Source organism: Penicillium citrinum (assembly GCF_028827155.1).
Source record: "Penicillium citrinum strain IBT 23319 chromosome Unknown utg000001l:1.0-4955037.0:1.0-4956770.0, whole genome shotgun sequence".
In the NCBI taxonomy this organism is placed as follows: domain Eukaryota; kingdom Fungi; phylum Ascomycota; class Eurotiomycetes; order Eurotiales; family Aspergillaceae; genus Penicillium; species Penicillium citrinum.
The window spans coordinates 3,161,930-3,182,834 of record NW_026622686.1 but is presented as its reverse complement, the minus strand read 5'-3'; the positions used below and the strand labels follow the sequence as shown (position 1 = coordinate 3,182,834).

General features: G+C 47.3%; 7 protein-coding genes across 7 annotated transcripts; 4 read left to right on the top strand and 3 right to left on the bottom strand.

Annotated features, from left to right (window-relative positions):
- Positions 1–713: 713 nt before the first annotated feature.
- On the top strand, positions 714–4,824 carry N7469_001197 (putative cytosolic regulator Pianissimo; the record flags this gene model as incomplete). Its single annotated transcript, XM_056640117.1, has 4 exons — positions 714–2,477; positions 2,529–4,364; positions 4,414–4,574; positions 4,632–4,824. 4 exons carry the CDS (start codon positions 714–716, stop codon positions 4,822–4,824), a joined length of 3,954 nt encoding a protein of 1,317 aa, XP_056505874.1.
- Positions 4,825–5,379: 555 nt separating this feature from the next.
- On the top strand, positions 5,380–7,510 carry N7469_001196 (uncharacterized protein; the record flags this gene model as incomplete). Its single annotated transcript, XM_056640116.1, has 2 exons — positions 5,380–7,019; positions 7,294–7,510. 2 exons carry the CDS (start codon positions 5,380–5,382, stop codon positions 7,508–7,510), a joined length of 1,857 nt encoding a protein of 618 aa, XP_056505873.1.
- A 1,517-nt stretch (positions 7,511–9,027) lies between these two features.
- N7469_001195 (uncharacterized protein) lies at positions 9,028–9,945 on the top strand (the record flags this gene model as incomplete). The annotated part of the gene is made up of 4 exons (XM_056640115.1): positions 9,028–9,179; positions 9,253–9,495; positions 9,562–9,767; positions 9,824–9,945. 4 exons carry the CDS (start codon positions 9,028–9,030, stop codon positions 9,943–9,945), a joined length of 723 nt encoding a protein of 240 aa, XP_056505872.1.
- Positions 9,946–10,474: 529 nt separating this feature from the next.
- N7469_001194 (uncharacterized protein) lies at positions 10,475–12,064 on the top strand (the record flags this gene model as incomplete). Its single annotated transcript, XM_056640114.1, has 5 exons — positions 10,475–10,588; positions 10,652–10,819; positions 10,876–11,008; positions 11,060–11,275; positions 11,337–12,064. 5 exons carry the CDS (start codon positions 10,475–10,477, stop codon positions 12,062–12,064), a joined length of 1,359 nt encoding a protein of 452 aa, XP_056505871.1.
- A 141-nt stretch (positions 12,065–12,205) lies between these two features.
- N7469_001193 (RCC1 domain-containing protein) lies at positions 12,206–13,399 on the bottom strand (the record flags this gene model as incomplete). Its single annotated transcript, XM_056640113.1, has 1 exon — positions 12,206–13,399. The coding sequence occupies one exon, from the start codon at positions 13,397–13,399 to the stop codon at positions 12,206–12,208; it is 1,194 nt and encodes a 397-aa protein (XP_056505870.1).
- A 582-nt stretch (positions 13,400–13,981) lies between these two features.
- On the bottom strand, positions 13,982–16,200 carry N7469_001192 (putative MFS phosphate transporter; the record flags this gene model as incomplete). Its single annotated transcript, XM_056640112.1, has 3 exons — positions 13,982–15,414; positions 15,509–15,651; positions 15,716–16,200. The coding sequence occupies 3 exons, from the start codon at positions 16,198–16,200 to the stop codon at positions 13,982–13,984; spliced, it is 2,061 nt and encodes a 686-aa protein (XP_056505869.1).
- A 1,909-nt stretch (positions 16,201–18,109) lies between these two features.
- N7469_001191 (uncharacterized protein) lies at positions 18,110–18,394 on the bottom strand (the record flags this gene model as incomplete). The annotated part of the gene is made up of 1 exon (XM_056640111.1): positions 18,110–18,394. The coding sequence occupies one exon, from the start codon at positions 18,392–18,394 to the stop codon at positions 18,110–18,112; it is 285 nt and encodes a 94-aa protein (XP_056505868.1).
- Positions 18,395–20,905: the final 2,511 nt, after the last annotated feature.

The window sequence follows — 20,905 nt, the reverse complement described above, 5'->3', positions numbered from 1 at the left end:
TATTTGAGATATCAAGGTAGCAGGTGCCGTGTATCATTCGACTTTGCTTAATTGCGGATAGCCCGACCTGTGGGAATAATGACCAGTATTAGTTAAATCCGGACATGGAAGATGTAGTTTGAATTATTGCAGTGACTTTCGTCAGTCGATAGACTCGTCAAGTTTTTCATCTCCCATGGGCGTAATATCGTGAAGTATACTTTAAGTGACTATTCGTGGTGGCTCACGAGTGGATAATGATCTGTATGAATAAATAGAAGACATCTAGCAGACATCAGATCAGAGCCAATCTAGGGCAAATAGGCTTTTGAAATTAATATATACTTAATACACGTAATACACTTAATCTTCATACCTTCACCCCACACTGTTGATGCAGAACATGCCTTAGTCATCCATGATTTCTCGCGATCAGGCTCCTCCTAACTGAAGCCGAGTGGGACAATCGACTACCCGTGCAGATCGCTTCTGCGCATGTCACTCCTTCGTTAACCTCCCCTCCAGTCGTGGTGGCAGCTGTTGCTTTTTTTGTTCACCAAGGCTGCTCCAACCCGTGACTGCGCGGAGCTGCCCACCCCTACGTTTGGCTTCCCCATATTCGAACCCTTGCTCCACGACTTGACCCGTTTCCTCCCCCGAACCTCAATGCGGCCCCTCGAGACGCCGGGTATCTACAACTGGTCATAGACAGCCCCCTGGCTAGATGGAGCTCTATGGCTTCCGGACACCAATCTGCGTTCTCCGCGTCCACCCAGCACCGCGCTCTGGGTGACGGACGCTCTTCCTTCAGCCAGGATGGCGCCTCAGATCATGTTGGGAGTTGGGGCGACGCAGTGCCCAGATCGGGACGAAATGGGCGCTCTGGCTCTGGAGGGAGTGGTACAACTGGCACTCGAGGTCCCTCGTCGCTCGCACCATCAGTAGCACCGTCTCTAGCACCGTCCTTGGGAGGTCCCGGTAGTTTCAGCTCTGAGCTCAAAAGTATGACCTCCCGAAGCGTAACACCGAGAGCCGATGGTACCTACACAAGACGAGCGAGCCGATCAATAGGTGAGGAAGATTTGAACACCACAGAGGAGCGACAAGCCTTCCTGAGAGATAAAATCGCCAAGGAAATTAAGATCAAAACTGGGACAGAGAATATGCTGGAGGCACTGCTGGCAAAGCCTCCGAAGCAAACAAAGGACCAACGTCTGAAGGTGGAATCTGAGTTGAGCACATCCAATCGGAAATTGGTCGAATTACAACACGAGCTGGAAGAGGAACTGTTACGCGCGCAGGCGCCGTCCACGACTCCCCCACGCAGTCGGCTCTCTAGCCTCTTCCGAGGTAGTCCTATGCGCTCGCCCTCCCGCACTCATAATGATGGGGGATCTGTGGACGGGAACCCAGAAGCCGATGAGGATGCGGATATGGAGTCACCGACATATGTACTGTCTGAGACGCTTCAGGCATTGGAAATGGATGCCATGTCGCCTGACTTCTATGTGGAACGCGCCAATAACCTCGTTGAGTTATTTAAGCGGCACCCAACCCTAAAATATGACCTTGCATGGCCTGTCTTCGGGCTACGTGTACAAATTATGCTTCTGAGTGACAGCAAGGAGGTAGTCGCCGCAGGCTATCGACTGACTCGCTACGCTATAGCAGATCGGAAGTCCATTCAGATTATTCGAGCTTTACACACAGATGAGCTTGTGATTCTCTCACTTGTCAAAGAGAGCAAATCAAGTATAGAAAGAGAGCAGGCTCTGAAATTCGTGAGAGCGTTTCTCGATGTCAAAGATGGTGTGAAGGAAATCTCGCGGGCTGTGGTTCGCACCATCGTCTCCGTTGCGGAGCATCACGAAGATCGACTGAGGAACATATCTGTCATGACTTTAGCGGAAATGTTGGTCAAGGATCCGGAGCTCGTTGCTTCTTCCGGTGGGTTCTCTGCTTTGCATGATGCTTTGGCAGAGGGCACATTTGGCGCCTCGGAGAGTTTGATATCAAGCTTTTTGCACATTCTCGATACCCCACGCAGCCGAAAGTACTTGCAAGGCAGCGAGCTCGAGGCTGTCTTGACTCCTTTTACCGATTCTTTGGCAGATACTCTTCGAAATGGTCGGTTGAAATCTGCGGCTCGTGCAATTTCTGCCATGCTCAAGACGTGGCCTGGCATTGTAATTCTCGCCAGGAATAACGCAAAGCCTTTGCATTCCCTTCTAGAGTCACTTCATTACCCTGATCCTCAAGCTCGTGATCTTATTATGGAATTACTATTCGATGCATTGCGGATCAAACCTCCATCATGGTCATCTTCTTTTCTGGCCGGCAGACGTCTAACGACATATGGCAGAGTTTCAAATCTGCGTTCTGATGCCGAATCGAGACATACACGCTCGTTCACAGAAAATACGACCAACAAGTTCGACCTCACAGCACATTTCTCAACCCTTATACTTGCGGCTTTGATTGAGGCTGGACTGCCTAAAGTAAGATAATTCCTAGACCCAAGGATTATGTAGGATACTAATTTGTGACAGGCGCTTTCGGATCTAATCGAGGATGAGACAGACCCCTCTCTCAGGCGTAAAGCTACTCTCCTCCTTACTGAAGTGCTCAAGTTAGCCCACCATTCCCTACCATCTACGGCCAGTGCAAAACTTCAAGTACTACCACATCTTATTCCTCCAGCCATCCGGTTTGATGTCGAGAACCATGACGTCTCAACATCAACTATTTTCCAAATCGAAAGTATAAATCGGACGCTAGCGCGCTCCGGTGGCTATGCAGGCTCGGGTCGTTACAACATGGATGTTGATTATCCAGCTTCTTTCCTACCTGGAGAACCAGCAAAGGACAAATTGAGTCCTGCGATGGACGAGCAAACATTCCGAAATGCCATCATGGAGACACATGTATTAAACACCGTCAACTATATTAAGTGGAAGTGGGATCTCATTCATCGACTTGTCGAGGGCCCTCTCACAAATCCTAAGCGAATGGACGAGGCAATCAAGGGCTCCAAGTTCATGAAACGACTCATCGGATTTTATAGGCCTTTCAAGTATCGCTTTTCTCTTGTGCCAAACACAAAACCCAACCAGCGTTATGTTCGGACTGGCTGTGCCTTGATGCGAACACTTGTTCAAACACCAGAAGGCACAAAATACCTTGCCGAGAATAAATTTCTACGACAGGTTGCTGAGTGCTTGGCACAACTAGACCGGATGAGTGGATTGACTTCTGCGTCTCCACTGTTCTCTCGAGAGCAGATGGCCAACACGCTAAGCGGAGGTTATTTTGCGATGCTGGGGACATTGAGTGGCGATGCAAGAGGTCTTCTTATGATGGAACGATGGCATATGCTCAACATGTGCTATCACATTATTGAGCTCCAAGGCCGCAATGATCTCATTCAAACATTGCTAGGTAATATGGACTACGGGCGAGATAGTCACTTGCGTGTCATGCTTTCTAAGGCTCTCACAATCGGTTCAAAGGAAATCCGTATTTTTGCAACCAAACTTCTTCGCAAATATGCCGTCGGCGGCGATACCGTGTCCACATATGTGGCGATCAGCAACGCGGAATGGGTTGTCAAGCTTCTTGTCACCCAATTATACGACCCAGATGTCACTGTTTGTCAGGTTGCAGTGAAAATCCTTGAAGAAGCGTGCAACCAGCGTGATTACCTCGAGTTCGTGGTCAAGTGCCGACCTTCTCTGGATCACTTGGGTGAAATCGGTGCGCCTTTACTTCTACGCTTCTTATCGACTTCAGTCGGTTATCATTACTTGGACGGCCTGGACTACATCACGCAAGAAATGGATGATTGGTTCCTCGGAAGAAATGATTCATATGTGGCTCTCGTGGAAGCAGCCTTGTCTAGGGCGTATGTCGATCAACCACGACGCAATAGCTATGCCCCCGAAGACTTGGTCGATATGCAGGATGTTGGAGTTGTGCCTCCGCACTTTTATCGCGAGCTTGCTCGAACAGCTGAAGGCTGTAAGCTCCTGGAGCAGTCGGGTCATTTTAATGAATTTGCAACCACGATTCAGGACTTTCGACTTGACGAAGAAGATTATGAAGTGCTTTTAAAGGTCAAAGGATGTCTCTGGGCTGTCGGGAACGTCGGTTCAATGGAACTTGGTGCTCCGTTCCTTGAACCGGAGATTGTACAACGAATTGTGACGATCGCTGAGAGTGCAGGCGTTCTGACTATGCGAGGAACTGCTTTCTTTGTGCTAGGTTTGATATCTCGTAGTAAGCACGGACTGCGAGTATTGCGAGATCTCGGATGGGATTCTGCCATCGACCAAAATGGCGAGTATCTAGGCTACTGTCTGCCGGCAGAGTACTACAAACTATTCCTGGTAACTACAGCCCGATCGACAAACATGTTTCAATAACTAACACAGATAGATCTCTTTCCCTGGCTACAATGCCGAGGCCAGGCGTACATCTCAAGACAAACTCAAGGAAGCAACCTCGGACCCAGATGCGACCAATCAGAAGATCTTGAAATTGATCGTTGATATGGGCAATACGGTTCTTTCGAAGCGAGCGGCTACGGATTTACATAGGTACACTTCTCAGCTATCATTCTCTATGAACTACCACTAACCACATTACACCAATAGCATGAAATCCAAGCAACCTGAAAGATTCCATCAAGTTCACCTCTTCCGCAAAACTCTTTGCATCCTCGAAAGCCATCATTTTCGATTGCCGGCTCGACGTTTTGCCATTGACCTATTCGATAAGAGCGTGATGCGCCGAATCGTTCTCGACGAAGACTCGTCATCTGGAACAGACTCTGACTCATCCTCATAGAGCTCGTGATACAATCCATGTGATAGAGCAATTATGATTGTTATGCCTCCCTCGTCCCGCCGCAGGACGACCGTCCGCCACTCGGATTGTTTTTATACTTCAAAATGAAATTTACGCTCGCGAAATGTATACCGTGTAGCAACTCATGAATCCAATATATGGCTTCTGAAGAGACCCGGAGCTTCTGACACTATTAGCAAAAGGCGACGTGTTTGGGCCTGGCCTCCTTTCTCTCCTTTCTTTTTTCTTGATACAATGCATCTTTAGCTGGCATGGCGGTGGAATAGCCTTGAACGAGACACGAAACGATATCAATTGCAATTTCAATTACTAGTAATACCATACGCTCTAGAACTATTAGAATTAGCGATCATTCAGTTCATCCCATAATTCAAGTTGTAGCACTCACATGTGAGTTCGGAATCGAACGGTGATTATCTAAACTGAAGTTGGCCGGCAGATCACCGGGGAGCTTCTTCCCGATGTCATCCAACACACGACCTCCATTCCCCCAAACTTCCCCTCCCCAACTCCTCGATTTAGTTGACGACAGCTATGGAGAGTACTGAAAATTCCTCAATACAGCCGCCGCAGCCTGAAGATGCTGATATTTCTGCCGTGGAAACGTCAGATCTCTCCGACTTGAAAGAAAGTACCCCCAACGAACTACACCTCGCCCACCTTGTTGTCCGCTTGATACAATGCCAGCATTGCTCTCGTCCATTGACGATACCGGTGCGATTACCGTGCGGCAACTCGATATGTCGTTCATGTCTTCCGCCATCCAGGCCTCGGACGGGTATCACATATCCTGTGGCGGAAGGCCGCGAAGAAGGATTTACATGCTACTGGGAAGGAACAGGTTCATGTGCTGGGGATCACTGTGTCGGTGATTGCGGTTCAGATGTAGTTTTGGGGAACATCGCTACATTATTTCAAGAGGAACTGGCATTTTCAACAACGCCCGACACGGAAAATGCTGAAGTCGAGCAGACTCGTGAGGTCCGATCAATTCGCTGGATGGTAAATCACGGGGACGATGTGAAAAAAGAAGCCCAGGTCGCTCACATCGGGAAGCTTCCTTGGCTACAAGGGTTGTATTTATTGGCCTGGGAAGGCCGACTACCCCATGATGCGTCCGAAGTGGTCTATGAAGAGAATCCGGCGGGGCAACACCATAAACCGGAAGATATCGACCAGTTGCAAAGACTTAAAGATCGAGTCAGTAGTGAGCTTGACTGCCAGGTTTGCTATTCACTTATTCTAGATCCTCTGACAACGCCCTGTGGCCATACATTTTGCCGAAAATGTCTCGCGCGTGTCTTAGACCATACGGATTTGTGTCCCGTTTGTCGGCGAAAAGTCGGCATGCCGTCTGCTATTCATTCTGAACCATTGAATCGCACACTTGCGTGTATAATCGATCATTTCTTTGCAGACCAAGTTGCTGCTCGACGAGAAGCTGTTGCTCAAGATGAGATGGGAACTGACCACGAGAAAAGTCTACCATTATTTGTGTGCACTATGTCATTTCCAACCATGCCGACGTTTTTGCATATTTTCGAGCCTCGCTATCGACTCATGATTCGACGGGTTGTCGATGGCGGAGATGGCAAGTTCGGAATGGTGATGTATAATCGACGAGGCAGACCTCAAGGCGATGAACTTGGCAGTGTGCCATTCATGCAGTATGGGACGCTTCTGATGGTTGAACGATATGAACTTCTTCCAGATGGGCGCAGTCTTGTAATCGCTACCGGTATCTCGCGGTTCAAGGTGCTTGAGGCGGGTGAACTGGATGGCTATCATGTCGCTCGCACGGAGCGTGTAGACGATATTAACCTCGCAGATGAAGAAAGACTGGAAGCCACCGAAACAGCGGCTGCTGCGATCCCAGATCCATCTTTGGGGCCAAATGCAGAACCACCCTTGGACTCCCTGTCCACGCAGGAACTTGTTGCACTGTCCCGGGATTTTATTCGCAAGCAACGCTCAGCAGGTGCACCTTGGCTTCACCCTCGGGTCATGTTAGCATACGGTCCTGTACCTACAGATGCAGCTCGGTTTCCCTGGTGGTTTGCCAGTATTCTGCCCATCTCAGAGGAAGAGAAGTACCCTATTTTGTCAGCTAGGAGTGTCAGAGAGAGACTTAAGATCTCCGCAAGATGGGCAAGAGAGTTGGAGGCCCGAGATTGGTGTGTAAAAGAGTGCTCGGTTACTCATCAGCATCCATCTAACGTTGAGTAATAGGTCGTCTCGCTCATCACTCCATTCTGTCTTATGACTAGCCGTCCCTCTCCTTGTATTTTGCATCATCCCACTGGCACTTTCATTCAAGCCTTTCTATGCAATATTCACATCGTTAACCCCAAACATACTGACATCGTTCACGCCATTCTCATTCTCGATATCGGTTTCCTTCGGCAGTGAACGTCCCATGTTTGCAGAAAACAACCATCAAATACGCAGCCAGCCAGAACAAGGTGACATTGGCGATGAAGACATGAATGAAACCTACATACCCCAGACTTTAGTCATTGGGGCATTCTTGGCAATTTTTCTCGCCCATGTGGGTGTCAATTTCCTCCAAGTTATGCGGGCCGGACGGCGGCGGAGACGGAATCTCGAATTACAATTTCCGCAGCCTTTACCCCAACGGGACCATGGTATAAATGGAGAACAATAATACACAAGTAGATGATGATACTCACAGTACAGGAGAGGGCGCCCGGCTTGCTACACCATGTTGAATATTCCAAAGCCGGGCCATATACTATTTCTTTTCACAAACACATTCCTTTGATATTACGATGCACGTTTGATTCCCCATGAGCGATTCTTTTGGTTCTACATATCAATGAAAATCCATCTCATTGCGGAGATGGGAGATTACAGCCACACAGGAAGTCCTGGCGGGTCTGCCATTTACATGAAACAAATTTGGTCAAATAAGGCTGCAAGGCACCAGGTGTCATATCCAATAATTAAACATTTCGGATTGAAAAGCAGCAATTCTTTAGATTAAGTTCAAAGTCTAAGGTCGGTCTAGCGAGGGATGATCTACTATGACCCGGGTTCCGAATACATTCTACAGGGTCTGGTGGTTAAAAAAGATTTGATTAGTTCGTGCCTGTAGGTGAAGTACGGAGTATAGCTCTGGTAGATACTCTTTAACCAGCGAGTCCCTTGGTAACTACAACTAGGGTCAAGTACATATTGTTATAAAGAAAAAAGCCTTGATCAAATTCTCAAAGATCACATCTGATGCAGAATACAACCTGCAAAGGAAGATTGATAGCTCCTACACTATGTACTTTGTCTAGACACCAGTGGGTGAGTATTCCCAAAGTGGGACTCAGGCACGCGATCAACTTGAACTAAGAGCCAACCAGAGAAGCAGTGCGAAAATTACAGTTAGATTTTCCATAATGTAATATTGGGGCCAGTCCTGAGGCAGTACACAGTGGAGGCTGGTTTCGCCAATGGGGCGAAGAACTGATAAAAGGGGGCAGTTCAGCAATTCGTAACTTATGTAGATCTCTACGTCAGTCCCACTGCAGGGGCTTGAATGGATGACTATCAACGTCCAGTCGGCCGATTGTATACAGTACATACAGTACAGAGATAATAGTGCTATGACAATGCTGGAATAAATATCGAAAGCTGTCTAGGTTTTCTTTGCAGCCGTTTATTAAATTGATTAATCTGATACTGTTTTGCAATCTCCGTGATAGGAGAAAGAATGCGTGCCTTTGTTTGAGAGAGGTGGGTCTAAGACATGCCAGACATCCACCTTGTTGAGTTTGCAGGTTTGGACTATTTCGTGGCCTTTCCCCTGAGTGGAAAAGATGGAATCATCCTTTGTTCCCACTAGCTTGACTATTGGATCGGTGTTGGACGTGGAGTTTCACATTGATGCTCATCAGGTGAATCAGGGAGGGAGAACTAAGGCAATGGGACCATTTAAGCCGCTACATTAAGATCGACACGTTTTCCTGTTTGGAATGCAAGGGCTTTTTGCCTGTCCATTCTTTGCTTATTCATATGGCAACTTCGCCCTGTTGTTGATGTGTGCTGTGTTTCAATGCTTCATCTCGCGACATAGATTCAGTCACTACATCTCCGAGCCCAGTCCGATGAGCTCCTAACCACTCGTTGCAAGATGCCAAAATTACCCTTCTGGGCTTTCCCACTTGTCTCGGCATGCACGTGGCTAGGTATATCGTCTTGAATTTCTCTAGTTCTGATCTGGCAGATGCTAATCGTTGCTCAGTGACGCTCTTCGGGTTGCTGGGCCATTGGTTTATGGTCGGCCAGCCGAGATATGGCCGGATGGAGTTTGACCAGACCGTTCCGTAAGTATTTCATCTATTGTCCGGCAGTTCCAGGACATATCATAGGGCGACGTAATTAATGATGTATGATCAGATTCATTTCAGATCTAGCAGCGCAAAAGCTGTGGCCGTTGTTTCTAATCGGCTGCTTTATCACAACATTATTTTTCAATATTTCCTTTTATCAATTCGTTCGACAAAAAGAACACCACAACAATCTTTGCATCTATTTTTCTTTTACCATTACTATCATTGGAGGTCTCTCATTACTCATGATAGGTGTCTTTGACAACATTGATTTCAAACACCTTCATGATGTGTTTGTCACTATCTTTATGTGAGTCTCTCATGCAACTGCTCTAGAAGCTTATGATACCCCAGTCATACTGACAGTCTCGACTAGTACGGGATACATCATCGGTGCAGTTGCGATCTGCATAGACTATTTCTATCTCATGACATTATATGGAGCTGAAAGGCGAATACTATTTGCGAGCTTCTTCATCAAAGTGTCTTTCATCATCACCGAATTGGCATTTATTTTACCATTCCGTATCATGGCCGGGATGCATCATGCAGAAAAGAACGCAGCTGCGGTTCTTGAATGGGGTATGTTACCTCGCTCACTCTATTATATTGCCCACATCCGACTAATTCATTATCAGCAACTGCTTTCATATTCACGGGCTATGTCTTGTCCTTCGCAGTTGACCTGATGGAGGATGAAGATGATTTCTTCCATTCTTCACACAAGTATCATCAACTTGAGATGAACACAGTGTATTAGGATCTCAGGCCCTCTGGCAGGGCATTGTATATAGAGTGATCTTGATTCGATTTCAAATCAACGCTGACATCCATCAACCGTTCTATACACAATGTGCTCGATATGAAGTATGATATCAGTTTTGGGCATTGGTAAGGCTATATGACAATTTATAATGAGCTCTAGTAGATTGTAGATAGTAAATATGCTATCTTCCAACAATTCTGTAGCATGCAAGATTACGTCGACACTTGAGAACAGCAAGCAATGTTTACCTCCGACAAACGACCATGCGTCAAATCTTCCTTAAGAACCTTATAACCAATCCTCAAGTAAGGACTCCTGTTCAATGCATTATTCTAGACGGTTATCCATTGCCGGAATCCATCGACGATGGCCATGGCCAACTCGCGATAGAAATCATATTTCTCCTTTGGGCAAAAGTGCAGCTTAGTAATCCCCCGCGTCTACGCGACAGCGACGCGGCACTCAACCAGCTAACTCAACCCGGCACTTCAAAAAGCTTCTCGTCTCGAATCTTGCATTTGTGATGACCAGCTTGGCATTGTCATTGGGCCCACCGGCTCTTGTCCGACTACATGATGTTCTAACATGTCTATCAAAGTTCAGCGACACGGTTGCCATTGAGGCGGAACATAGCGCGGTATGTTTTTGGACGATCTTGCCGAATTGATGAACTGCGCTCACTAAATTGAATCATTTGAAGCTTCGACTTAGTGTCTTGAATAGTACTAAGACGGCGTTTGCCTCGTTCGTTTGCGAGAAAGATATCTTTTTTGAGAGCTATTCGTTTCAGGTCCGTACTGATGGCCGAGCCTCATATCAAAATCAGAATCAAGGTCAAGAACGGTTTTATTGCCAAATATTGATTAAAGTGAGTTTGAAATTACAAGTGCTGGATAATTTAAGTTCTTATTGACTTGGGGGTAGGCACTTCTCTCTATATTCCGAGGGAGAGTCGATCGACATAAGGATACAGCTGTTGAACGCTGTGAGATGGAGCTCCACGAAGAACCGCATCAAGCCGAATGCAGATTGACTGTCAAGATGATTTGTGGTCTAGGTGAGTCTCTTCTCCTACATCTTATAGATGGGAAATGGCTAACTTCATCAGGCGTGATCAAATCGTACAAGCTCACTTACGAACCTGCTGCTATTCAGCACGCTGTATTTGATAGAAGCAAGACGACCAACCAGTGGACTGCTGATCCGCGCTTCTTGAGGCAAATCATCGATCATTTTAGTTTATCGGCCGAGCAACTCGATATTTGCGCCGAGGCTGGCAAGGCAGCTTTCACAAGCTTTACAACGAAAATTACAGAAGGCAAAGGTATGGCCTGGCCCATTAGCTCATCTAAAATTCTTCATTACACAATGCTCACACATGATAGAGGTTCTAAAATACCCAGTTCACACCTCTGTAGCCTGTGACAAGAAGGATTTTGAAGAGTTCATCGTCGAAGAGAATATGCACATCGCCATAAATCTCAAAGACTTCAAAGCAGTCGTTGCACATGCCGAGACAGTGAATGCCACCGTTACAGCACGATATACTTCGCCCTGCAAGCCAATGCAGTTGGCATATGATTTTGAAGGTATTCATGCCGAGTTCACGGTCATGACGCGGGGTGAAGCAGATGTGGGAGAAACATCCTCGTCGGGGAGAGCAGTTATCCCGCAGTTCTCACAACGGCAGGCGCCCACGCCAGCACCAATATCAATTAGTCGAAACGAGACACCCCAGATGGCCAGGAGCATGGAAATGCCTCCTCCGCCTGTACGATCACGATCCATTCGTCCGTTGAATGGGAGCTCGACACAGGAAAACCTGACGCCTAGACCAACGATGGATAAGCCTTCGGCTTCTGCGTCAATGGATTTTGATAGCCTTTTTGTCCCCGCAGATGATGATAGACAGTGGGATGAGATGAATGACGAGGATGGAGAAGAGCCTCAGGATATCCTTGGCTGGGATGCTTCGGGCAAGGAGACTTATGAGCCTGTTTTGCGAGATATCGAGCCAGATTTCTCGAGGCCAAATGCGCCTCGTAAAGGAGGTGATAATGATGAGATAGGTCTTCCACCGACCCAACGCATGTCCCAGGTATGCTGCACCTGAACTCCTGGATTCAGGACCACACTAACACCGAACAGGTTCGTGGCTTTGGTCTGTTTGACTGAGTGGCTTGATCGACACGACAAACATATGCAGACAAAAAGTCGTAGAATTAGAGCCCAATGGGCATCGTCATGATTCCAATCACTCTACAATCAACCAACTGGTCGCACATCCGCCCTCAACCCTAATCACTCTTCCATCTGGCCGATCTTCATCAGGAAGGGAAATCAGATTATACTTGCCCGCCACATTACCTCGAGAATCCGTGTCCGGTCCACAGTTCCCATGCTCACTCCATCCAAACGTGGCGACTGAGCCATTTTCCAAGAGCGCAAGAACATGTTCGCTGCCAACACCAATCTCAACAACAGAAGGGAAACCGGGTGGCGATAGTTGACCACGATCATTCCGACCCCAGGCAACAAGAGACCCGGCAGCAACAGTAGATCGAGGGTCCGTCGAATTGGAGCTATCCTTCAACTCCAACCCAGAAACATGTACATATATACCATGCCAACTAGCTCCAACATCAAAAATTTCCTTTCGACCACCTTCCCTTCCCAGTAAAGAATCCGGAATGTCCATAATCCCCCATCGATTTGCCTTATCTCCCAGAACAACAAATTCACCCAGCGACTTCTCCCCAATAAGAACAGTGAATTCCCGCCCACAAACAGCACCAGTGACACCAAACGGGACTCCCTCGACTTTACCTGGTGACCAGGCAATCTTCCCCTCTTTAAGAGACTCGCCCAATTGACCCTTCCTCGATCCTCCCCAGCCATAAACCTCACCTGTAGAAAGAACAGCCACACTATGACCCATTCCACTCGCCAACGAAACAATCTTCGTCCCGACGGGAGGAAAATCCGGAATCATGACCCCAGTCTTTATCACAGTCCGCTCCTCACCTAGACCTAATTCACCCTTTGGCGATGAACCCAAGACGAAAACCCTATCCCGCGTTATTGGAACAAGGATACTTCCCTCCCACGTCGCAGAAATGCAACTGAATGTATCAACGACATTCGCAGTAGAGGGATCAGTCAGAACCACCCGTCGAAACGCGAGGATGTTCTCTCCAATTGAAGAATGTTCGTTCTCATCCTGTTGTCCCTGTAGTACACCGCACCTCCCATCTTCATTGCAGCCAGCAGCATAAACATGTCCTGACTCTGTCAAGAGGAGAGTATGGTTTCCCCCCGCGGCGATCTTTGTAATTTTATCGTTTGGTGCGGCGGAGGTGAAGAGGCATTTTTTTGGTGTTGAGACATCTTCCGTGTGACCAATGGCTAGCTGGCCGGACCCGTTTGATCCAAATGCGAATAATTTCATGGATTCTTTTTGTTTCTTGTCTCTGGTCTCTACAGTAGAAGTATGGACACATTCAGAGTTGATATTGGAATTAGCGGGGAATTCACGTATTTGTCCGCTTGTATTTCACCGCCTAACTAGCCGCCTTGTTGAGGCCTTGTGCAGAGGCATGTTGGAGGGAATACAATGCTGCGAAGGGAACTCTCTCCGAGGAGGCCTTGGAAGATCAAGTGACAAATATGGAGCCTCAAAGAATAACGTAGGTTCTAAATTGGTGACGTAGCTACCAGTGGTAGATTAAGACATGCTAGTAACCGAACAGAAGCTCAGGGATACTACTGGTGATTTTCAAAGCAACTCTACACAGACTACTATGATATTCAGAGAACTTTGATAGATGATATTTGTAGCCAAAGAAATGGCCATTCATCCATGTGGGTATGTAAGTATGTATCAACATCTAATTACAGACAGGCGACGACGGCCCGCATCATCATGCAATTCATACAATGTTCAAAAAAGTGACAACGCTCGGTCACCGTGATCACAAAATTTTGTGCAAAAGAAAGCCAAAACCCAAACGCCATGCAATATACCATCCAACTATTGGGACGATTTCTCATTTGAGCTGGAGAAGTGCTCTGTTTGTGTGGTCTCTATCCTTCCACCAGAGATGTTGTGATTTTGCTCATCACCAAAAGTCTCATCGGACTCCGCAGCCGGTGGCAGAGCAAAGTTGTCGTGCTTGGCGGGCTTCTCCATGCCCTTGAACATAGGGCTGGTACGGTGGAAGTAAGTGTGGACATGGCCCTCAAGCAGAGAGTCATCAGTGTCGAAGTTCTCGTCACCCTTCTCATTCTCGGAGATTTTTTGGGCCATGGCAGCCTCCCATTCGGCACGGTACTCTTCAACCTTCTGCTGGTAGTCCAGCTCGGCGTTGTAGTAGCGACCCTTGCGGAGGATGAAACGCTCGTACCACGACAGATGCTTAGGGTGAACAGCGGCACCGTGGTAGTCCGACTCACGACCTTGGCGCAAGAATTGCCAGCGGCGCTCTTGCTCCTTCAGGTCCAGGCCAGTGGTGTCGGGCAGGAAAGCCAGCGTCAGAACAACACCGGCAAGACCGAACCAGGGCACGACGTAGAACTTGGTTTGAGTGTCGATATAGTTGTAGAGCACAGAGGCCAGCAGGGCACCACTCTTACCAGCCGCGGCGGAAAGACCGTGAGCGGTGGCACGAATGGGGGTGGGAAACACCTCAGCGGCAACCAGGAAAGACACACAATTGGGACCGAACTGGTTGAAGAAGGAGCTGAGGAAGTACATGGTCTGGAAAGACTTGATGTTCTCGGGGCGAGTATAGTACTCATAGTGGAAGCCGGGGACAACGAAAAGGACGAAACACATCAGGAATCCAACTGTTTGCATCCATTTGCGGCCATATAACTTGTTGTCGATAAGGAAAGATGCCAGATAGTAACCGACCAGCGAGACGCCAACGTTAACCAGATTCCACAGCCAAGTTGGCATCACAGAGCTGGAGCCAGGGCTCAGAACCTCAATAAATTCACTCTGGAAAAGCTTGTTACCGTAGAAGAAAACATCGTTGGCGAACCAGCCACCAGCAGTGGCCAGCAGACGTGGACCGAAGTATTTGAAAGTAAGACGCAAAGAATCGACATCATATCCGGTGACGGAAGCCTTCTTCTTGGCAGCAGTGAGTTGCTTGCTAGCAGCCTTCATGTGGTAAGCACGGTAGTAGACCAGCCACAAAGTTCCGACGGCGGGGATGGCGAAAGAGATACGGTAGGTCCACTGAGTTGCAACGGCCGAGTAGGGGTCGTTGCCGCTGCCATGGTGGAAACAGAGCAGCAGAATAATCAGAAGAACCTGGTTGAAGAATTGACCCCAGCCTTGCATCAAGAAAGCACTGGTGACCTTGCGGCCACGGTGCAAACGATCCTCCTTGGTTGAGATCTTTCCAGAACCAACAGCGTTTTCCATACCGCTAGTGGCGGTCATGGGGTACTCACCACCTATGAAACTTAATTAGCTCATAATTCACGCCAAGCGCCAATTTCGACCTTCTAGAAGGCCATTTTGAAAAATTGTGGAAATTGTGGAACGTACCAACACCGACACTGTAGAAAAACAGTGACCACGCATAACAGATGACCCAGCCATTCTGGGTAACACCCCAAGCGGCAGTCAACATGAGCAAACCGACAAACATGATAGTAGCATCCTGAATCAGACCCCAACGACGGCCAATCCTATGTTCAGGATTAGTATTGAGAATTCCTTTTTGCTCTGCTCCTCCGAAAAATGGAAGCTTACCAATCACCAACGAAACCAACCAAGATCTGACCAACAATGATACCAATGATTTCCAAATAATCAACCGCATTCAACCACTGCTTATCGCAAATCTGGTGGTCTTTCCAGCAAGAAGGAAAGGTTTTTTGGAACAACGGCTTGATGTTACCGATGGAGAACAGGACGTAACCTTCGAGACCGAGACCAGCACCAGGAAGAACCATGTTGCGGAAATAATAGGAAAATGGAGACAAAGGATCTTCTTTAATCATAGACCAAATCCCACTCAGCTCTCGGCTGGCCTCACCAGCATCGTAAGAGCTGACAAACTTGATCTTCTGGGCCAGAGGCATATCAGCCCAATAGACACCGTCCGGGCTGTAGCTGTCCTCGGGACGAATCAAGCTATCGAAGGCACCCTTCTCATTGATATCCATATCCTCCAATGGATTGTGTGTGCCGGACATATCAGGCCCATGAGGGGCACGAGGACCGAAATCAGTCATGATAAAATGCACTCGGTGAGATCTCGGCTGTTATAGAGATAGGTGCAGAGCTAAAGTCGAGTGAGGATCTTCGGGTATATTGAGAGATAGACCAAAGATCTCAAGTCCACCGAGACTAGAGGGGGAGGAGGGAGGAGGAGGGAGGTAGGTCGCGAGACCACAAAATAGTTGTAGGCGTGGCTATCGAAAAGTAAAGGTAGGTTAGGTGGGCACTCTTTTTTGTCTTATACGAAAAAAGAAGAGGACCGGGACGGCCGGGGCGAACGACGCCCAGCCCGTCCATTGCCAGAAACATCTCCAAAGTGGCAAGCTCCACCCAAAGCAATTTTTCTTTTCTTTTTTTTTTTTTTTTGCCAGGGCAGACTTGCGCAGGAAAAAAAAAAGTGGGCAAGAACGAAGTTCGGGGGGTCCCACGACGAAAACAGCAGCCGCGAGTGGGGCGAGAGGAGTAAAAGATGGACTCTCCGTCAACCAATGAGTTGCGCACGTGGTGGCAGAACTGTTCGCAGAAGAGATTGAGGAGTTCACCGCCTGCATATTGTGGATCCTCCAAGATCTGCGAGTGGATCTTTTTTTGGTAAAAGAACCTCCATTTTGCCCACGTCGTACTTGAGACTAGTTGACTGATGGGAAGACTGTCGCGTGAGGTCTTGGCCTCGGGGTTTATTGCGATTTCAAAAGGATTTCACCGCTTCGGGATTATCAGACTAAAATAATCTAGTCCTTTTTGTTATTTCTTGTACCCCCTCATTCGACCGATAGATTGACACGGCTAATGGTGACACCACAGTTCTCATGCAGACAACCCATCTAAATTTGACGATTGCCTCGTCACGCTTGCATCTTCGCCAAGATATTGTACTGTATATATATATCCATGATCATCCTTCTGCCTGTTATTGTGATGTGGCTATGCTCCCGGGAATCACCGTCTATTGATGACCATCAATGTCAATCAACGTCTTTACAGAGGTCCAAGTCATTTTATTATCGCGTGGCCCCGCTGTGGACTGACGTATATCCATGGACAGTGCGGAGGGACAGTAACTCGCGGTACTAAAAGTATGAAGAGGACTACATACACGGAGCCACCTACTCCAATCAGGCAATTGACTGTTCATCTCAATGCTCAAAGTCCCCTCATCGCATCCCATCTCTCATCTTTTATCAAATGATTTCGACGCACGCGAGCAGAGTGGGGGACGAATTAACTCGGCGCTAACCGATATCTGGGGGCGGCCACCCGATGATTGGATACTCTGCAAAATCTCCCCAGGAGCCAACCAGAGGCTCCGCTGAGCGCACATGCTTCAACCTGAAGCCGACGTCCTTCCTTGAGAGAACTTCTCAACTCTTGGCTCTTCTGGCTCACTTGGGTCAAACACGAAACGTCAAGCCGAGAAACAGCACGGCATCGGATGATCTCATTTCATTCGTCCCGGTCAAAGCGTTTCTCGGCGCATCCTGCGGGTGTTGCTGTGGATTAGAGTCTGGTGGCTGTTCGGCTGACCCTATACTTCCATCATACAAGTTCATGCTTGCCAGTGCTTGGAATTGCTTGTCCATTGCTTGCCATTGCTTGTCAATGCTTGCGTCTTTGATTCAATGCATCCAAGACTATTCAAGCCTTTCCAAGAAACTATATTTCGCCACGTCCGGATTCAGGTTGCTGACAATATACCCAATATAGCCCGTATCCACGGGAAGATCACTAACAGACGGAAACTCGAAAGCGCGCTCGAAGATATCAGCAGACCTCCTTCATTCAGTTTCATCACCGACGATCCTCTATGGAGTACATACTATGTATGTACAGTTCTGTCGAGACGTTCGTTCGTATCCACCGATGGAGCTGCTGCAGGGCATTGGCGCATGACACGACTCCTACTTGCATTGGCTTTGTTCGTCATTAAGGGGCGTTTCGTGGATCCGAGACGACCGAGCCGAGAGCCACTTCTGCGCCTTCCCGAATCCCCGTCGAAGATGATGCAGCGATCTTCCCGCCAATTGTGTCGCGTAGCACCATCGCTCGGCTTCTTTTGTTAGTGGAAACGCCCGGTAAGCTAGCAAGATTCGACGAATGTACCATGTGCAGGTGCTGGAACTGCAACCCTGGTAAGAAGGAAGCACGGCGTACCATGACAAGGCTTCTAGAAAGCGTCCATGTCCGTAGTGTCTCAGCTGAGTCGGGCATATCCTATGTAGGATGATAGGTTCTCATTCAGATGCTGTGGTAAAGATCTAGGCCTTGCTTCGTCCGTGAACACCAGGTCACCACCGACGATCTTGTTCGGCCATCAACACTAACCATGTTCATTTCCAATTTATCCCCTACGTAGCTCCACTGCATAACCACTCGCACTCTTATGGCCTGGGAATCGGAGGAGATTGAGTCTTCTCATGCTATATTACCGGCGTTCCCGAGCTGACTATTCCAACACCTTGCTCAAAACGAGTACTGCAGTATTCCAGATACTTGTGCCAAAGATATTCCTCTTAGTCCGGTTCTCCTCGCTCTGTAATAGGTTTCGGAGCCCCTCTTATTAACACCACTAACAGCAGCAGGACAGCCCCGTCATTAGGATATTGCGACGTGAATACTAGTACCTACTATCCTTCGAAGTCGATCAAATTTTGGAGAGTAGTCACAAGTACTCCGTAGTACATCATGATATTCCGCGGTCCACCTGGCCCTTATATCACTATACACAAACAGTAATACACTTTCTTTTTCTGATTGGGTTCATCCCCGCACTTTCTTTGCTCTGTCAAAGTATAAGATGCCTCGCTTTATCAAGATCTATGCGTAGATTCATTCTTGGTGTACAGTAAATTAGGATGAGGATGACCTAGACGAATAAGTCCACATATCTATTCTCACATGAATTGGATCGATGCACACATAATAGTAAATTTTGCTAACCTTAGCGGACTTTCTTGCGAAAAAAAAAAAACACAATACTTGAGACTGTATGAGGGGGACTACTATACTACTGATATCGCGTTAATTTCTATTTCACTAAGACTGATCAGAGAAATACCAAGTGCACGGCCTAACCCAGCGTTCGACCATTCATTGCCTAAATCTTTTGAAAACATGACGAGACAAAGGGAAACAATCAGTAAGTATGTCAGATCGAACCTCCTTCCTGAGAGACGCATAAAGAAAATCCGTACAATTCATATCATGGTATTCCCAAGTCCCATCCCGACCTTGATTAATCATAATAGTCCACTTATCAGGGTTCTGATGAGGCAAACATCGCCAAAACAGATACTCTCCATTATCAGTCGTCGCCCAAGGAATGAGAAAACTTCCTTCAGTCTGTAATTCTGCTGGTTTCCCATCTATTTCGAAGAAGTAGTCGTTCACTTCGGTTCGTTCGTCGGTCATGTCTGCCAGATCGTAGTGTCTGTTGCGGCAGTCCGGTTCAAGAATGTACATGTATCTTTCAAGATAGCCGCCACCAACTCGATCGATGAGTTCTTTGTAGTCGGCTGGGAGAGAAGTTTCCATCTGCCGTTCTATGATTTGCCAGTCTTTTTTGGCTGTGCGTTCAGGTACATTGAATATCCTGATGAGGCGCGTCACGGTGCTTTTTGTGCTTGTTGGTTTCTTTATGTTTCCCATGACAACTGCCCGCTTTCTGCGAGGTACTAAAATGTAAACCATTTCGGATAATCCAAGAGATGTGCTGTCTCCGTCACCAATCGTGTTCAAAAAGGCCCTTTTTTACCAAAAACTCCAGTCTTCGGTATCCAGTGCAATGGGTTTCCACACGTGATATATTTCTCGTATTTCTCTTGTTAGTCCAAGGGAACAGCCAAGCCCTAAGCGACTGTCGATCAGCTTCTAAATTTGGCTTGATCTTGCTTTGTTGAGCTGAAGATAGGTATCTTCAGCTCAATATTCACTAGGTAGTGAATATTGTTGACTACTTTGTTCATTCAACTGCCGGGAACTCTTTCTATATTTTGGGGGCTCGATTTTACTACTAGGTAGTATATGAGGTGCACCAGAAGTCACGGCTATCCACTTGGGCGGGGGTAATGGGAAGTACACCACTTCATAAGCTCCGGGAAACAGATATATTGAGGACTCGAAGCAGGAGGCTGATATTCCAGTATCAGCCGCCGAGTATCACGTTGATACTCTTGGCATTATCTAGTATTTATCGAACAGCACTCCAGTGCCAGAAAACAGAGTAACGACGGAATTACTTCATAGGATTATTTTTTCACATAAGGTTCCCTGTTATTCAATTGATATATTCTTCCAGTGGAATTTCTGCAATCGAATACGAAAGGGCAATTTTTCCAGCTAACCAGTATTAATATGTTCAAATTGGGCTTCTTCTTTTGGCTGACACACAAGCCTCATTTGAGAACAATCGCCTCGGCCCATCAGATCTCCATGAAGTACATTCCAATGATTCTCAAATTAAAACTTCTATCTAAACTTATGTCCATGGATGACGAGGTCTTACTATGTTAACGACCAAGAAGAACCATACTAACGGATCCGGTCTACAATATGTAAGTTTCTTGAAGAAATCTACTAGTATGTATCAGCTACTAGCAAGATTGTTGATCACAACTATATGCCCGCCATCACGACAGCTGACTGTGCTATCATGGAGCAGTAGTGACTGAGAACCTTGGAGGAAATGGTAAACTTACTTTTGGTAGCCAATGAATCATGATG